The 19,721-nt window shown below is 35.8% G+C and overlaps 1 protein-coding gene across 4 annotated transcripts in view; it reads right to left on the bottom strand.

Annotated features, from left to right (window-relative positions):
- Positions 1-18,809, bottom strand: part of LOC108146871 (proto-oncogene DBL) — an 82,850-nt gene extending 64,041 nt beyond the window's left edge. For 3 of the 4 annotated variants that reach the window (XM_041708703.1, XM_041708704.1, XM_041708705.1), the window contains exon 1: positions 16,750-18,809. In XM_041708703.1, the coding sequence (XP_041564637.1) occupies positions 16,750-18,486 (1,737 nt within the window). In that variant the 5' untranslated portion in view covers positions 18,487-18,809. The remainder of the gene's footprint in view (positions 1-16,749) is intronic. The other variant, XM_041708706.1, reaches the window with a different exon arrangement.
- Between the last annotated feature and the right edge of the window lie 912 nt (positions 18,810-19,721).

Genomic DNA, 19,721 nt, shown 5'->3' with positions numbered 1-19,721 from the left:
ACAATATATTTATAAGCCTCGCTTCTTGGGAGTAACAAATGCAAACCCTGATAGGAACAATGTCAGCACTCCAAGGCAGCCGAGATGTGCGGCGGGCTATGCATTGGACGTGAAGTACAAGGTCAGCATTCTGCTCATAGCGCTGGACCTTCTGCCCGTCCTCCTTGGAGAAAATTTAAGCTATCATTAATTAGTTCTTTACAGACTCGCAATGAATCCAAACGGATTCCAGATTTATACTAAATCCAATATTATCAAACGGGAGTCATTTTTAAAATATGTCTTTAGTAAGCCTACTATATCCATAAGAACTAAAAAAAAAAATTTAAAAATCCACAAGGTGTTTTTTACTATGGGAGTTTTATGATATAGTCGTCCAATACAATGAAACAATGAATAAATTTAAAAACAGTAATATATTTTTTATTTTTTTCCCGATTCTTCCGATGTGAGCTACATGATACAGTCAGCCTAGTTCCAACTTATATTTTACCTGGAATAGAAAGATTACTTTCATGCATATAGCTTTTAAACTGAGAGACCAGTTTGCCTAGAAACGGACGGACGGAAGGACGCACTTTACTAGATCCACTCACCTAGTAATAATGAGCATGTCTCCTTCCCCTCTACAAGGGCTAAAAAGTGATTTTTTGGCCAATTTCGCCAACTGTCAGAATTGAAATATATCATTATTGTTATAACTGGACACCCGTTGGTGATAAATCAAATTTAATAATGCCCATGTATTTTCGCCACACTGGCCCCGAAGGCTGTTAAACGCGAAGAATGGAAGACTTCATTTTTAACAACACGATAAGACGGTTGCTTCATTAACTAAGCTATCCCCCCGACTCCATTAACTCTCATGTGGGTCAGGAAATCGCTCCTGCTCCAGAAAATCGTCCAACGTGGGGCTGGATAGTTAATTTAAGCAATTAGAATCGTTACTGCACCATAGTGCAGTGAACAAACAAAAATCTGGAAGCTTGTTTGCAGGCCAACGTAACACCACAACAGTAAGGCTACGTCTTCATTGTAGTTTTGCGGACTACGCCAGTACGATCACGTCATTCGCTGAGACTAGTTTAACGCCATTCGTAGCTTCGGAACTGGTTTATAACGTAAGCCCCTGCTTTCAGAAAGCGCTACCACACTCTGTATTCTTTAAGTTTGGAACTTCGTTTTGAAAACACTCATAGAATGTTCTTGTTGTTAAAAATTTCGAAAAATATAATTAAGATATCGTTTACTACGATCTACTCTAAGCATGGACCATTTCAAAATTGTAATTGATAAAACAAAAGCTTTGTAATGTCCGTCGTGGATCGGAACAGCAATCACAAAGGCTGAAAAGTCACACAAGCCGCAAGTTGCGTCAACGCCGGGAGACCTATTTCAAACAAATTATGGCTGTCCAAACCGACATCGAGGTCAGTGACGATGTGCACAGTAATACGGTCCTTACGCCAGGATCGTACTCCCAATTTTTTTAGGCGAACACTACAGAATACCGAAATTTCATTTCCACATTCAAGCAAGTGAAACCCCAGCAGGATTCGCTTTGCCAAATCGGCAAGTGTAACCAAGTCATTAACTGTCTCCGAGGTGCTGCCCTAGAAACTTTGCAGGCGTTCCAGGTCTTGGACAACATTTCGTGTCTGTCAGCTTCACAGCATAGTCGACAACGCATCGGAATCGTTTACTTCATTGCGTTCTAAAGGAACCAAAGCGCAGATTGCACAAGATATGCTGGTCGCCATCCTTAAGAGCAAGGTGGCAAGAGGATCCTTAACTTTACTGAACGGTATTGCCAACACTTGGAGTCCACCACGCATCACGGCTGCAGTAATAACTGTGCTCTCAACATCTCGAAAAGGATGCGACAACAACAAACGCAATGCATGGGACATAGCTCCGCGTGTTCTACACAAGCTCGACCAATCTGCTTTAGCAAGGATCATAGGATCTTCTGATGCTCGCGACTTCAGAACATAATTCCGTCCAGCGACTCGTGGCTGTTTGGACGAAATCACTGTGCATCAACTGCCTTGGCTTATCCGGCATTTAACTGCCCATCTTAAAACAGATGCAGAGTTTGTTCAAGGTTGCATCACATCATGCTGCACTTCGTGATATCAGATTACACTGAAAATCATGGCCACGTCGCCTTTTCCCACATTTTCTTATCGTTAAAGTACTTAATTAATCTTATTATGGAACGTACATAGCGCATAGAAGAAGTTCTCACATCGGTACCAAACAGTTTTACCGGAGCAGACTCGTTGGATCTCATAAGCAAAATTCAAGCGGTAGTCATCATTCTCAAAACGAGCAGGATGGAACTAGTGGCAGGTCGCAAACTAACCACCAGGACTGCTTCTTGATAGTCGTGTAGTCAAAGATCTGAATCTCGACGACTGCGCCATCACAATTACACTAAGCCTGAAGTGGCATCGACGAGAAGACACCTTTAAAATCTCAAAGGTCATCCCGGAAAGAATCACAAAGCGAGCTATTCTTTAAGTGGCACCATCTCTATTCGATCCGCTGGACTTTTCTAACCAATTAACATGGCGTCAAAAAACCTGCTACATTAAATTTGGCTCCTCAAGTTGCAGTACATCGCGTCGGTGTCAATGCCACTTCAACAAGCGTGGCTAACATTCATTTACTCATTAAAGCACTCGGATTCCTTGGCTTTCGCGCGATGTTGCTTGCAGCTCCACATCAATGAGCTACAATTCCACGGCTTCAGTGATGTCTCCATGCGGGATTATGGTTGCTGCATCTAGGCAATTAAAAGTCGCTGCCGCAACTTGAACTTTGAGGAGTTCACCGCTTGACTCAACTCTACATGCAAAAACGATCAGCGTTAGCAGAGCATTCGTCCAAAACCTATTCTTTTACGGATTTACAGCTGGGACTGCAATGGATTTGGCAATCGACAATCATGGTCCTCTAACCTTCCCCATTGGAATTGCGAAGAGCCATGCTTTGCTTCGCATGAAACCAACATCAGCGCTACTATCTCTGCAAAAGGGCGCACCGGTTCGTAGCCATCTTACATTTTTATCTTCAGTCTTAAAGGTCATAGATGGATACAACCTGCTTCCCAATGTATACGGTTGTATTCGATTCATTAACTTAGCTATCCATCTGACTCCCTAAAGTCTCATATGGGTCAGAAAAACGCTTCTCGTCCATTGCACAAAAATTTAATGAAAAACTGTTTTGGTGCAAATCACATCTATAATCAGTTTGAAAATAAAATCTCAATCAAAAGTTATCTATTCTTGTGTGTTACACACTCAATGAAAAATAAGCTTAAGGTTACACAATTAAAATATTCTAAAGGAATTCATGTAACTGGACATTTAGTAATTACTTAAAAAATGTGAAAAAAGGATTCTGAATACTTTAAAAGTTGTTATATTACTCTGATCAAGAATACAACAATATATATAAAATGATTACTTAAAAAAATATTTTTTTATTAATTTTATTAAGATTACAACATTATCCTTTATCTAATATATACAAAGAATAAAAAAAAACAAATATTTTTAAAATGTAATTTTTTTCTCTTCTATCTGTGGATTGCGAATTTAATTTTAAATTTTTTGTAAAGATCCAGATAGTAGCGGGATAGAGGGGTTAGAATTAAAAACAGAAACAACCAAAAAAATACATTGGAGGTATCAATCCTAAAATTTAAAAAAATACAGAATCAGAATAAGTGAAAATAGATATTTGAATTATGTAGCTGTAGTCGTTCTTAGAGAACAATTAAATACCTAGCTCACCTTTTTGAAGCAAAAGTGAAAGAACTGGATGAGCCTCTAGACATCGTTAATACTTTGCTGGAATTTGACGGTAAACAAGATCAGTATATCTCGTATGAAGTATTCAAACCATTTTAAGGTAGTCCGAAACACTACCAAGCCGTAGCTATTATAAGGTACAACAGGTAAGGTAAGGTACGCCTCATTTAACACCGTTTTTAATTATAAGGATATCATAGCTCGAATAGAATTTACTTACGCAGATAAGATGTCCATACAGGTAATTCAACAAGAACTAAAACAACAAGAATCACATATTTCAAAGGAACAAAAACAACATTACCAAGAAAACGCTATCTGCAGGCAGCGAATTTTGTACAAAAAAATCTTGCTTAGGCCAACCACTATGGATGGTAGTAAATGCAGCGGGTGCACAGAAGACTACTATATATAGCCGTATAATTGAAAATCTGCTGTGATGGTCCGATCGTAACGAGTATTACACCAATCGAAAGGAATCGCTTAGCAAGACTTTAAAAAATTAATTAGATCAGGAGAAAGGGCGGTGAAAGTGAAATACTAAAAAAATTTTTTAATGGAGCTCTTGGGCCCAGCTTGTTAAAATACTCCACTCTTTTAGCACAGATACATTTTTTTTTTGAAAGTACGCGTCGATTGACACCCAATTTACTTAAATCCAAACGTTTCAAAAGTTTTTCAAAAAATCCTTATTTTGGGTACAACTCAAAATTAAAATTGTTCCGTGTCTGTTTTATTGTCTTTGGCAGGTCGTTACAAAAAAAGTTTGTTCAACGACTTTTTGTAAAACTAGCTTATTTAGTGGGAAATCGCTGAAAATAGCTAAATTTTTCACGGCTATAACCTCTAAGCTAGACAATCGATATAAAAAGGTATAATCATATGCTAATCACGCCGCCTTCACATAATTGGTCTATATATAATATTAAAAAAATATATAACATTTTATTTTTTTACAAATTTTTAAAAATTGTTAGAACCGGCTAGAATTGGTTTTTGTTTAAGTTTTCACGTACACAGCCCTTTAGATTCCTCAACTTTAAGTATATAACAAGTCACGCTAAAATAAAAAAAGCCTCTGTAGGCAAAATACCTGGATAAAGCGGTCTGAATGAAAACATTTAAAACGTGTATTTATTTTGTCGAAAGCTTATTCATTTTTCGTAACAAAATTTGACATCAGATATTGTATAGTAAGGTTCGATCGTCTCGACTTTTTTACCTCGTTAAGAGGTGTTTTTGTTTGATATAAGTTGAGAACGTTCTGCACCCAACCGAAAATTGTAATTTTTTAGAGGAGAGTCCATGCTTGTTGAATAATTTGCCTGCCAAACATAACAAATGTAGAGGAATCGTAAAATGGAAAAAAAAATGGGAAATAAACGTTTTAAACGAAAACTTGTGTTTATTTATCTGTACAAATTTTAACGAATTCAACGGCATAGTTGGCCTTGATCATTTCAATAAATGCTTGAATTGACCGTAGTATTGGTAGGATTGAACATAATTCAGTTAATGATAATTACCCTGTTCCCAATAACTCTACCATACTTACAAATATTGAAAAGGCACAGTAAACCATTGGACCTTAACAACTTAAATTATGAGTTGTGTTATGATTACCAATGGCAATCTATTGGGTCTTAAAACAATTTTAGCGTCAGAACGCCGATTGTAACAAAAACTTTGATTTAACAACGGACGTTTCCGCGCAGGGCTTAGGAGCGGGAAAGTGCCCAATAAATCGGATGTCCAGAACAACTCAGGACAACGAGATTTGATTTTTGCGTCCTATATTTGCAGTAGTTTTTTGCTTCTTGTGGCTGAAGGTTTTGGGCTTTGAGTGTGTGTTTCGGTTGACAAACAATTTGTAATGTCATGATATAGCTTTAAAAGTAACTCGCACTTTGATTTGCTATTACGTCACTGCATATTTAAACCAGAAAGCAAGTAAACTTCGGCCAGCCGAAGTTCATATATCCTTGCAGCTACTACAAATACTAAATATTCTTGAAAACATTAAAATTATGATTAACTTGCGTATATGTTTAATATGTTTTCTATGTCAGCTATATGATATCGTTTTCCGATTTTAATAAAATTAAAAGTGTAATTTTCTACGGTCAAATTATTAATAAGTTCAAAATAATTACAAAAAAAATTAAATAATAGAAAAGTTACATTTTTTAAATTTTTATTGTTTCCATGGGAGCTATATGATAATATATATTGATGAAATTTAAGCCGTAGTTCTGAAATATTTAACCATTACTATATGTCTAAGAACTAAAAAAAAAAATTAAAACAGCAAAGTTATAATTTTTTTCAGTTATTTTTCCGATTGTTTCTATTGGAGCTATATGCTATAGTCGGCTCGTTCCGACTTATGTTCTACCTGCAGTAGTAAGAAAACTTTTGGGAAAGTTTCATGCAGATAGTTTTAAAACTAAGAGACTAGATTGCGTAGAAACGGACGGACAGACGGACATGGTTAGATCGACTCTCCTAGTGATGCTGATCAAGAATATAGGGTCTTTATAGGGTCGGAAACGTCTCCTTCACTGCGTTGCAAACTTCTGACTGAAATTATAATACCCTCTGCAAAAGTATAATAGCAGCAGTGGCTACGGAGAGCAACCGAGACCAGCGGATTTGTGTGAGTAATTTATACTGTTGTGACGTTGTAGCGGGGGAGGGTTGCTGGTCGCTCTTTTTATGTATTATTGTCAATGCAATTCGGCAGATGGCGCCAGCTACAAGCCGATGGTTTTCTGAGGGAATATTTATTTTGAAACTTGTTAACTGAGTAACGGGTATTTAATATTCGGGGAGCTCGTGCTCACTTCTTTTATATTCTCAAAATGTCAATGGTAAAAATTTTTCATTTTTTTTGTATCTTAACAGGTTTATTGCAGGTCTATTACCCTCTTTCCACACAGTCCACCCTTTGGAAACGGTTTGAATTTTCAACAAATGTGTAACTCCTATTTCCGCAGAGCACATCCACCTTCATCCTTCCGATTTCAGTTTCACTTTGTTCAAAAATCCCAACGGTTTTTTAAGGATGGACTACGTGGAAAGAGGGTTGCACCGCAGAAACATCGGTTAACTATCGCATAAATTAGTTCGTCAAAGTCCGTAAAATTGTAACGGCTGACTAACTGGGAAGTTTTTGGAACGGCAAAACCTTATGGACCATCCCTTCAACGGATGGTGAAAGGTGGATGGATCTTGGTGGAAATACGCTATATAGTAGTTACTGTTTAAGATCCGTTAGAATAATACAGTTATCTCTCTCTATCATATCATACGAGTTTGTTAGCATATAAGCGTTCTCTTTCTAAATCTATGTGCGCTCTCTCAACAAGAGAGCGGTGAGAGAGAAACTAGAAAAAAGAGTTATTTTTGAGCTGCCTGCGAGAAAAAAATAAAGAGATATAATATTAAATATCGGCTATTATTCGTTTGTCTACTAATTACTTGCAAGTGGATAAAAATATTGATTTTTGTAACGCCAGAGTGGTGCTTCTGAAAAAGTGGATCACCACGGTTACCAGAACGGAATTGTGCTTCCAAGATAAAAAAATGATCAAGAAGAATAAAAAGAATCGCAAATGCAGCAAGGCTTAGTTCAACCAAAGACTCTATAACATTAAGATGAGTAACGAAGAACAAGATAAAAACAAAATAAACTTCACTCGTCTTTGCGCATTACACTTACTCATGCCACTGAGTTATGTTTTTAGAAATTCCTGAAGATGGCCTAGAATTTTTCGTCAAACGTAAATTGCCTTGATTCGATTCGATTTAAGAATCATGTTGACAAAGAGGAACAAAACTTAGAGGCTCGAGTTCAAATGCTTGAACGCATTATTCGAATTTGTACCTTTTTTTTTTACTTTTTTAGATTAATTATGTATTATAATATATATTATGATATATAAAGAATTTTTAAGAAAATATAGCAGGCATTCAGTATTAAATGTGCTCTGGTTTTTGCCAAACTGACTTTAATATGAAATCCGGTTGGCATTACCGTTTTGTTAATTTTTTTTTTTAATATTTTGCTTTGTTAGCTGATTGTCTAATACAAATACATAGTATTTGGTTGTACGTTTTTAAAAGTGTTTTAAAACTAAACCGTAAATATGAACAAAATTTTACTATTTTTGTTTTATCTTTTTTAAATTTAAAAAGTATTTTGAGTAATTTTGTTTATTTTTTACGTTTTTTTTTTTTTTGCCATGTTTCTTTTTTTTTGAATTAAACACTTTTAGTTATTTTTAATTTTCTTTTTTGTGCTGAGGATATAAAAAACATTTAAATTAAGACATTTAAAGAAAAAATATTAAAAAGTTGTCTGAAGCCTGTCCTGTCCAGTCCTGCCTAATAGAAGTGTATTTTGACAGGCAGCGACAGCTACTAAACATTTCTAATAGCCTGATTCCAATGCCGCACTAGTGGACTTTTTAAATGTGCCTGATTCCATTGGCGCATTAGCATTTAGCTAATGCTACTCCGACATGTGAGTGGCACGAACAGCTGATCTGAGTTTGTTTACTTTTGAATTTTGGCAAATCCAAAAGAAATTTATTAAAAATAATGAATATGAGTGAGTTTACTCAACTCTATAATGCGACCGAGGCATTTGCCAACTTGGACGAAAAGGAAGAGAAGCTGATTGTTTGAGGGGTTTGCAATGGAGACCACTACAGTTTCCAAAAAGGGCAATGATCCTCGTATATGTGGGAGTTATTTTATGCAAGAGATCCAGGAGTAATGCACTGTGGTACTGCGAGTAAAATTTGCTGCCTGCGTTCTAGTTTTCAGTCATTTTTATACAAAATAGATTTTATATTCAAAAGGCATCAAAAATTGCGCCAACCTTGCATATAGAAAACAGCTGTTGTAGTGGTGGCACGAACAAAATATCGGTAAACATCGGTATTTTCCGGTATTTTTTCTAAAAACGTTCGGGGCGAATGATTTTTAATCGCATTATAGCCTGATTCCATTGCCGCATTAGTGGACTTTTTAAATGTGCCTGATTCCATTGGCGCATTAGCATTTAGTTAATGCTTCTCCGACATGTGAGTGGTACGAACAGCTGATCTGGGCTTGTTTACTTTTGAATTTTGGCAAATCCAAAAGAAATTAATTAAAATTAATAAACATGAGTGAGTTTACTAAACTCTGTAATGCTCAGCAGGACATCAATATAGCGACCGAGACATTTGCCAACTTGGACGACAAAGAAGAAAAGCTGATTGCGTTGTTATGAGGGGTTTGCAATGGAGACCACCACAGTTTCTAAAAAGGGCAAGGATCCCCGTATATGTGGGAGTTATTTTATGCCAGAGATCCAGCAGTAATGAATTGTGGTACTGCAAGCAAAATTTGCAGCGTTCGCTCTAGGTTTCAGTCATTTTTATACGAAATAGATGTTATATTCAAAAGACATCAAAAATTGCGCCAACCTTGCTTATAGAAAACAGCTGTTGTAGTGGTGGCACGAACAAAATATCGTTAAGCATCGGTATTTTCCGGTATTTATACTAAAAACGTTCGGGGCGAATGGTTTTTAATCGCATTTTAAAATCGCATTTATTTTAAATGCGGCATTTAGCCTTATGGGATTCCCTGTGTAAATAAATGCGCATCTGGCTAAATGCGTTTTAATGCGGCGATGGAATCAGGCTATTAATTATTATTTTAAATGCGGCATTTAGCCTTGTAGGATTCCCTGTGTAAATAAATGCGCATTAGGCTTAATGCGTTTAAATGCGTCAATGGAATCAGGCTATAGAATAATATAGAGACATTTACAAAAAAAACTGAAACTAAGAACGGTGCAAATATGATATAATTGAAGTTTTAAGCTAGTGACAGAGGTTGAAATGTAAATTTGATTATATAGATTAATATAATTATTACAAAGAACACGAAAGGGTTCATGCAGGCCGATATTTAAGACACATACATCACGGCAAGTTAAGAGGATGGTAGTTGCGGGTTGGTCTAAAAGGAACAATAAAAGTTAAGCGGCTTACCAATTCTATGGAGTCAATGTCACCTCTAACAAGATTGTGCATAAAAATAGTTCCAAGCATGATTCTTCGATATACAAGAGTAGGTAAGTTAAGCAATAGTATTCTACTACAGTAAGAAGGCAACCTTACGTTTTGATCCCACTTGATTAAATGAGGACGGACTAGGGAAGTTAATAATAAGGATCAAATTCTTTCGACCATCACTTAATAAACCCGAGACAGTCGAATTTCAATTTCGGGTCAATAACAACTCCTAAATCGACAAGACTCTATACTGCACTTATAGTCGAATTTCATTGGCGCATTAAAACGCATTCAGCTTAATGCGCGTTTATTTACACAGCGCTTGCCATAAGGTTAAAAGCCGCATTTAAAATAAATGCGATAAGTAATTGCGATTAAAAATCATTCGCCCCGAACATTTTTTGAAAAAATACCGAAAAATACTGATGTTAAGCGATATTTCGTAATCGCAGCAAATCCTGGTTGCAGTACCACAATCTCTGGCAGGAAAAAACTCTTATAGCCTATAGCAAATCCAAAAGAAAATAATTAAAATTATTTAACATGAGTGAGTTTACTAAAATCTGTAATGCTCAGCAGGACATCCATATTGCGACCGAGACATTTGCCAACTTGGATGACAAAGGAGAGAAGCTGATTGCCACCACAGTTTCTAAAAAGGGCACGGATCCCCGTATATGTGAGAGTTACTTAATGCCAGAGATCCAGCAGTAATGCATTGTGGTACTGCGAGCAGAATTTGCAGCGTGCGCTCTAGGTTTCAGTCATTTTTATACAAAATAGATTTTAAATTCAAAAGACATCAAAAATTGCGCCAACCTTGCTTATAGAAAACAGCTGTTGTAGTGGTGGCACGAAGAAAATATCGTTAAACATCGGTATTTTCCAGTATTTTTTCTAAAAACTTTCGGGGCGAATGGTTTTTAATCGCATTTAAAAATCGCATTTATTTTAAATGCGGCATTTAGCCTTATGGGATTCCCTGTGTAAATAAATGCGCATTTGGCTAAATGCGTTTTAATGCGGCAATGGAATCAGGCTATTACATATACCAGGAGCTTTGCTGTTTTTTTGAAATTGTGGTGCCTCCCTTAGCAAACCCGTCAAACAACACCATCAGCTCTCCTTGGCCAAGTTGGCATTTCGTTTATTTCGTATTATTTCGTTTTAATTTGAGACAATTCAAAAGTAAACAAACCCAGATCAGCTGTTCGTGTCATTCACATGTCAGAGTAGCATTAGCTAAATGCTAATGCACATTTAAAAAGTCCACTTATACGGCAATGGAATCAGGCTATTATACGTGGTTTCCTTGCGAAATCGATAATTGCCCACTATGCTAAAAGGGCCCACGCGTAACAAGCTCGTGTTTGTTTCCGTTGGGCCACTTGTTTGTACTGTTTAAAGTGCATCAACGTTCAACAATAAAACCAACAAGAGAGATAGATACCCTTTACTCTGTCAACAAACTTGGAACTATTTTTATGCACAATCTCGTCAATCTTTTTATGACAATCTTAACTTTTAATGTGCCTTTTAGACCAACCCGCAACAACCATCATCTTATCTTATCAAGTTTTGGCCTGCGGGTTCATTTCGTGTTCTTTATAATAATTATTTTAATCTATATAATCAAATTTGCATTTCAACCTTATTATTTGCTAACTGTTCTTTTTTTCCCCTTTGATTACAGTTTTCTGAAAACATCTTAAATTTCTAATGTGAGTATTCTTCTTGATATTTGGTAAGATTCAGCTTAGTTTGACAGTTGTTTGTTTGTGTTTCTCCGCGTAAATCGTGTAAAGCATGCCGTGTTATATCAATTAGTGAGGAATCTCAAAAGCTTTATACGTTAATCAAAAATCGATTCTAACAATTAAAAAAAAAAAATGTAATAATTTTTGAGGTATTTTATACCAAGTATGTTAAGATAGCGTTATTAGCATTTGAGTAGCTTTACTAGTTTGGAAGTTATAGCGGTGCAAAATTTACCTATTTTAAGCAGTTTTCCGTTAGTTTTTCAAGAAGTCGTTTTTGTAACGACCTGCCCAACACATGAAAAATTATTCCATGATTCTAAAACAAATCGCTACAATTTTTTGCAACTGACAAACAGACACCGAATAAGTTTCATGTTGGGGTATACCAAAAAAAAGTTTTTTTAAAATACCTTTTAAACGGAGCAGCGGATCCGAGATATTAAAAACCAATCTCTTTCTCCAGAACCAATTAATTTTACTAAAATCTTGGTATGCAATCCCTATTCTTTTAGCAATACCTTTCGATTGGTGTTTCTTTACGTTAGGGAAATCACAGCAGATTTTCAATTCTGGGGCCATCTTTGAATGCCGGCTCTTGCATCCACTCATGACGCGGGTTTTATACCCGTTACTCGTAGAGTAAAAGGGTATATTGCATTCGTTGAAAAGTACGTAATAGGTAGACGGTATCGTTTCCGATCATATAAATTATATATGTATATATATTCAATAGCCGAGTCAATCAAGCCATGTCCGTCTGTCTGTCCGTCTAACCGTCTGTATGAACGTCGAGATTTTCGAAACTGTAAAAGCTAGAGATGTGGGACTTGGCATGTACATTTTAGTAGTTCCTAAGCAGTGCAAGTTTACGCCCACTCTACCGCCCACAAATCGTAAAAGCATGTGTGTACTGTTACTCTGAAACATGTTAGAAGGTTTGGGTTGATTGTTGTGTATGCGTTTCGAGCTATTATTATAAGAGTTATAAAGTTTATAAATTTCTCTGCCGCTGCTTAGCCACTGATCGGCTGCTGTTCTGCTGCTGCTAGTAGATAAGAAAGAGAGAGAATTACAGAACAGAGAATCGGGTAACTCGACTATAGCGTTTTTTTTTTTGTTATTCTTGCAACTTGTAAAATTTTTGTCTAATGCGGAAGGCTCAATGGTAGTAGTTGTTTGACGTCGTAGGTGAACATTTTTTTTTATTTTTATTTGTCCCTTGGCTTTGATGATGGTTATTGCATATGGCAAAGCTATTGGAGACATTTTAAAGACATTGTGATTTAGCTGAACTTTTGAATTAATATTTCTTTTCTTCAAAATGGACAAACAATTGTGCAACAGATTTTACGGCGTGAGCGTTAACGATATTTACATTTTCATGTAGTTTTTTAATACCCCTATGGCATCATTTAATAGACCTGATGCAACGTCTAAATTACGAAGTATGATTATTTTGGCACCACTTTTTACTTTTATGATATCCGCTAAATTAACTGTTTCTGAGCACATTCCTTTTTTTTTTATTTTTCTAAAGATTTTACGGACTAAGCTCTTTAAATCGCGGGTTTAGCTTCGATTAAATATTCAGCTTGCAGAAATATTTATTCTGAAGAAATAAGCCCCAACATACCGGCGTTTAACTTGGTACATGGATCCCTTGTTGAAAATAATTTCCGATTTATTTCCATTTAATTTAATTTTCGTTTTCGATAAAAGCTGATAACACTTACAAATTTACAAATTTAAGCCAATGAAATCCCCCAGGGATCAAACCTTGACTTTCCAGTGCAGATGGACTCCCTGATTCAAAAAATTATTCTTTTTTACACTGGCTTACAGTCCAATCTTGATTTTCAGGTGAAGATGGACTCCCTGATTCAAAAAGTCGCACCATTTGTATGGCACCATTTGTATTGTTCCATTTATATGGCACCATTTTTTTAAGGGTTTTTTTTTTCACCAAGGAAATATATAAGGTCAAGTTAAAAGTACACCATTATTTGAACAATATATGACTTTAGTGATCTGTATCTCGCGTTGTATAAGTCAGATTTTAGTAAGTGGCGTTAGAAAGTTGAGAGACCGGCAAGGAAAAAATTCGATATATTTTAAAATTTTTCTTTGACAAAAGGCGAAAACGCAAGCCAGGCAGCTGAAAATGTAAATGGAGTATATGGCCCTAATACTGTAAAAAATGCCGCCAAAATAATGGAATTCGTTGAGTCTGAGTAAATCAATTGCCCAGGAACTAAACATTGCTCAAAAACAGTTTTAAACCATTTAACAAAGGCTGAATACACAAAAAAGCTCGATGAATGGGTGCTACATGAGCTATGAAGAAAAAAACTTTTGAACCGAGTTTCGATCTGCGAATTGCTGCTGAGTCGCAACAAAACCGACGCGTTTTTGAAGCGGATGGTGACTGGTGATGAAAAAGACAATGTGAGGCGAAAACGGTCGTGGTCGAAGAAGGAGGAGCCGGCCCAGGCGGTGGCTAAGCCAGGATTGACGGCCAGAAAGGTTTTGCTGTGTGTTTGGTGGGATTGGCAAGGAATTATCTACTATGAGCTGCTCCCCCATGGCCAAACACTTAATTCGGTTTTGTACTGTGAACAATTGGACCTTCTCTGGGCAATTGCCCAGAAGCGTCCGCCAGAAGAACGCTAGACCACACACGTCAATAGCGACTCGACAGAAGCTCCGAGAGCTTGGACTGAAGGTACTTTTGCATCTACCTTATAGCCCGGACATCGCACCAAGTTACTACCCCATTTTCCTTTCAATGTCGAACGTTTTGGATAGTGTAAAATTAGCTACAAGAGAGTATTGTGAAAACGGACTGACTCAGTATTTTGCAAAAAAGGACGAAGAATTTGATGAGAACGGAATCATGTAACTACCATCAAATTGGCAATCGATTTAAGAAAAAAATGGTGCTAATTTGAAATAAATCGGTTAATTCTAACCATAAGAAAAGCTTTGAGTTTCATGTACAAAAAAAATGGATTTCTTTTTACTGGACCTTATTGTAAGCAGTAATTGCTGAAGAAATCATCAAACCACTCCGACCAATCAGACGTTGTTAAATAAAGAGTGATATTTTTTCAAAAAAGTGACTAAAGTTGACTTGAAGTTTAAAATTCCGCAAAACTTCGAAATTCTCAATATCGGCCCAAATGTATTTTTTTTTGTTGTGGACCCAAAAAGCCTAAAAGTTTCATGAAAATTAGACTTTTAGTTTTAGGTGGCCCACTTGGCAGAAACTGAATTTCCGACAGCATAAAATAATTATAAAAAAATACACGCCTGAACACTCTTATCACTTTATCTTGAAGATGGAACACTCACGAATCTAACAAACTATTAGCTTCAACAATCTGCCGGTAAACCTTTTTTTTACGGAAATATCCCACGGGAACAACCGGGGTTAAACAAAAGCGAATTTTGGCAGAAAAATGTGTTATTTTATAGACCGAAATAATCCATTAAAGCTATAAGGACTCGAAAGTAAAAATAAATCTGTACTGATATTTTCAAATTTGTGAACACAAAAACGTACTTTTGGCTATGTTAAATATAGCCCTTAAAACTACCTTTTAAACGATTAATAGCACGTATTCGTAGTTTTAGTCGTTTGGAAGTTATGGGCGTGTAAAATCTAGCTTTTATATCCGTTTTCCAGCTAAACTAGCGGGATTTCCAAAAAGTGGTCGAACATAAGGTTTTCAGCTCGAGCTGCTTAACACAGTAAACTTGGTTACAGGACCCTAAAATATCGATTTAATACGCATATACAAACCATAATGGGAAAAACGTTCTCGTTTCAAAAATTCTGTCTAAATCTTGTTTATTTTATCGGAGTATCGGATTGAGATAATTGAGGTGGCGTTGGACGCGTACATAAAGCCAGAATACAACCATGCCACAAATTTAAGACTTTTTGCTGCAAAACAGCTTCAATATAAAACATAAATTTCTCTCTTTTTCACATTTATTTCTCCGGAACCAATTGACTTTCTAAAACTCTTAGTATTCACAAACTCTTAAAAAACTATACCTTTAGATTGCTATATCATTTTTTAAGATTGGTCTATTCTTTGCTGACTTCGAATATTACGGCTATATGTAGTAGGCTCCTTGCGCATGCTTTCACCATCACTACGTGGACGGCCGTCCACAGTGATTGAATTTTCTAGACAACATACCTTGGTAGGATTCCGACAAAAATTGACAAAGTTAAGGACATTTAAATAAAATGGTTTCGAGAAAAACGCGATTAAAGTTTTTCGGTAGTTTAAATAGCATTATTTTTCGACCACTTATCACGAGATTTGAATAATACAAGAAATATGTATTGTATTGAAAGTCCTTTAAAACATATTTTAATTTTACGTAAGAATCAAATAACTATTTTTTTAGAGAAAATTTAAAAATTCCCTAAACACTCATAAAAAAAATAATAATTACACCTAAACCAGAAAGGAAGCAAACTTCGGCAAGCCGAAGTTCATATACCCTTTAAGCTATTGCAAAAATTAAATTCTCAAAATCGGACGACTATAACATAAAGCTCCCATAGGAACAATAAAAAATTAGAAAAATAATATTAAAAGAAAAATTTTTAAAAAATTTAACCTTTTTAATTTGAAATTTGTTTTAGAAATTCTTTTTTATATTTTAATAATTCGACAGTTCAGAATTACGGTTTTAATTTTATTAAAATCAGAAAACGATATCATTAAGCTGCCATAGGAACTCAAACAATTGAGCTTGCAGCTCATCATCATAGCTTCAATGCTTTTAAGCATACAAGCATGTAAATCATAATTTTAATGTCTTCAAGAATATTTGATTTTTGAAATAGCTGCAAGGGTATATAAACTTCGGCTTGCCGACGTTTGCTTCCCATCTTGTTTTAATTGAAAAAAATGTATTATTAGGCCTTGCTGTTACGGTTTACTATTATCCCCTTAATAAGATGTATTACTGGCGTATAACTAGTGTCAGTGCATAATTTTGTGAAATTCCTATAAAATATTTTATATAAACATAAAAATGATTTATATTGCCTTGCCTTAAGAGCTAACCTACCATTAACGGTAATTTTTTGTTCCTTGTGAGATGTTCGTCCACGCCGCTTGCTTCCGATTGGAGAACCGAAATAGATTTTATGTCTACGCTTAAGTTTTCATCAAGGAATGAGCAATCATCTTTTTCACAGTAAGACAGGCTACAGCAACAGTTAGCGGTAATTTCAACTGTAGGAAGGTCGTCATATGCAGTGTTCCAGAAAACACCTTCGACGGCTTTGTGGCAATTGAAAGGAGTTTTGGAATACTTCTGGTCAATGCATTCGAAGCAATCATCTTCTGAGCTACACACAGAACTGTTGTCTCTACAAGATTTACCGCAGCCAGACAATGACATAGAATCGCTTGATAATGTATCAATGGAATACGGCCTTGATGGTTTTCTTAATTCATTTAATTCTTTCGTAAATATTGGTTCGTCATTTTTTTTATATGGTTTGCCAACCGTCAGAGAACTTACTTTCGGCGTTGTTGATAGTGAAGTGTCGTTGTATGGAATGCTTCTTTCATTGAATGTGGACTTCTTACCTCTTACTTTAAGATCGTTTAATCTACGTTCTATTTCAATGTTACACTTTTTGGTGTTTTCAGCGGCAGCTGTTAGCAATTCATTGGTTGTAGCCTTGTTAAGATTCTTTTTCAAAAAGTTCTGCAAGTCGTTAGGGTCCCCATGGTCTTTTGTTTGAATTGAACCATTTAGCTCTTGATATTCCTTCACCAATGTCTGCTTCTCGATATTTTTAAAATTAAATCTTTTTTCATTATGAATAGTTTTGGATTGCTGATATCGTTGTTGCTGACAATATTCTTCGGAAAATGACGCGTCGAAATCAGAGCAGCTCTTCGGAGAAAAGCGTTTATCTTTACAAACTGCTTTGCTATGACCTTCTTCACTTTGCGGCATTGAACAGAGCTTGCAGTCGTAACTTTCATCGCGATAATTGGGTCGAGAAAGCTCAGCTGGTTGAGTGAGCTGTTCTTTTTTATATTGTTTTATTTGTTGAAAGCGGAAATATTGCCCTGGTGGAGCCGTCGAGTCATTAATGCTGCATTTACTGCTGCCACTGCCGTCCCCAAGGAATATTCCTGGGTTCTTAAACATCCATTCTGGTACAGATTGATTTGGGCGGGTTATTTCGCATGCCGTCGTTTGGTTTTGGTTTCGAAATGATGGTTTGAGATGGAAACTGCATTTTCTTTTTTCTATGCGTGCGATGCGGTCTGCTCGTGATTTTATGCCGCTTACCACAGTATGAAAGTGATTTTTATATTTCCAGCTATGTGACTTCTTATTGTCCTCTATATCAGTACTACCCTCTATGCTGAATGTGTTGAAATTTTCACTCAGATCGACACTTGCATCTTTAGTAAGTTTTCTGAGATTGGCCTGCTTAGGTTTAAGCATGGGTATAAGGCCGCGTTTTTGAGTTGGTTGCAAAAGCAACTGCCAAGAATCAGCTATTGGAGGTTTAAGGTTGACTAGAGGAGTCCTGAAGCTATTCGGGGAGAGTTTCCGACCGGTTTGGCGGCAATATCCGACAAAAAATGTCGAATTTTTACCGCCCGCAGACAGCGGTTGTTCGTTCAACCTGTGCATAATAGCATTCTTGCACTGGTGCACATAACTAACCTTCAGCAGCTCCATTTTGGGGACATTAGCACTGTAACGCGAATCAACAGTTTCATATTCTCCAACCATCTCTCTGCGAGGCTGCATTTTCAACTTGGCGGCAGGCATTTTTTCTCAAGTTTTTTTTTTTCAATTTACTGATGGCTTAACAATAAAATGTTATTTTAAATGTTTTTTTTTAATGTAATTTAAAAAACTTGTTGCTATCCCATCTATTTAAATCCCAAATTTAACGTTTTACTTCTCAATGAACAGTCATTTGGTGGCTTATAATAGTTCATCGAGAATAAAAACTATTTGCTTTTATGAACCAACTGTTTCTTTACATACGTATCTACACAAACATTCAAGACAATTCAGGTTTTGTCTACTTGTCTAAGCGTCACGGAACGTATTTCGACTGCGTCGTGGTGTAGTTGCTACAACAAAAGCTCGGATCACACTGTTGGTGTGGAGCGAGCAAGCATCGGTTGGGGCTTCCACAAGTTTTTCGTATCTAAATGTTGGACAGTTGTTACACTCCAAAAATGGAATTGTTAAATTCAATATAGGAACATAGTTAATATGTGATTTAAAATTCGTTTTATCAGTTTATTTACTATCATCAGATTACTCTTAAAAATAAAAATAGTTTGGTTCTTACAGTGAGTCTCCAATGTTTTAAAATTTAAAAATAATTTATAATTTCCAAAAAAAAAACCATTATTATCAAATAAAACAAAGTAGTATATCTTAATAGTATCAAGAAAGGAAGCAAACTTCGGCAAACCCTTCCAGCTATTGCAAAAATTAAATATTCTTTAAAACATTAAAATTATGATTTACTTGCGTACATGTTTAAAAGCAATGAAGCTATGATAATTTTCAACTCAATTATTCGATAGTTCCTATGGCAGCTATATGATATCGTTTTACGACTTTAATATAATTAACAGCGTACTCCTAAACTGTCAAATTATTAATAAGTCAAAAAGAATTTAAAAAAAATTTACAAAATAGAAAAGATTTTTAAAATTTATTTTGTTCCCATGGGAGCTTTATATTATAGTTGCCCGATTTTTATGAAATTTAAACCTTAATTCTAAAATATTTAAGTATAACTGTAAGTCGAATAACTAAATAAAAAATTAAAAAACAGCTAACTAATAATTTTTTTTAAATTAATTTTATTTATTTACTTTTTCGATTGTTCCTATGGGAGCTATACGCTTTAGTCCTCCGATCCATCTCGTTCCAAATTATGTACTACCTGCAATAAAAAGACAACTTTTAAGGAAGACGGACAGACTGACAAACGGACAGACGGACACGGCTAGATCGGTTCTGCTAGTGATGCTGATCAA

The sequence above is a fragment of the Drosophila elegans genome, unplaced genomic scaffold (assembly GCF_018152505.1).
Source record: "Drosophila elegans isolate 14027-0461.03 unplaced genomic scaffold, ASM1815250v1 contig_377, whole genome shotgun sequence".
NCBI classification, from domain to species: domain Eukaryota; kingdom Metazoa; phylum Arthropoda; class Insecta; order Diptera; family Drosophilidae; genus Drosophila; species Drosophila elegans.
Note: the sequence above shows the minus strand (reverse complement) of the source record. Positions and strands in the feature narration are given on the sequence as shown.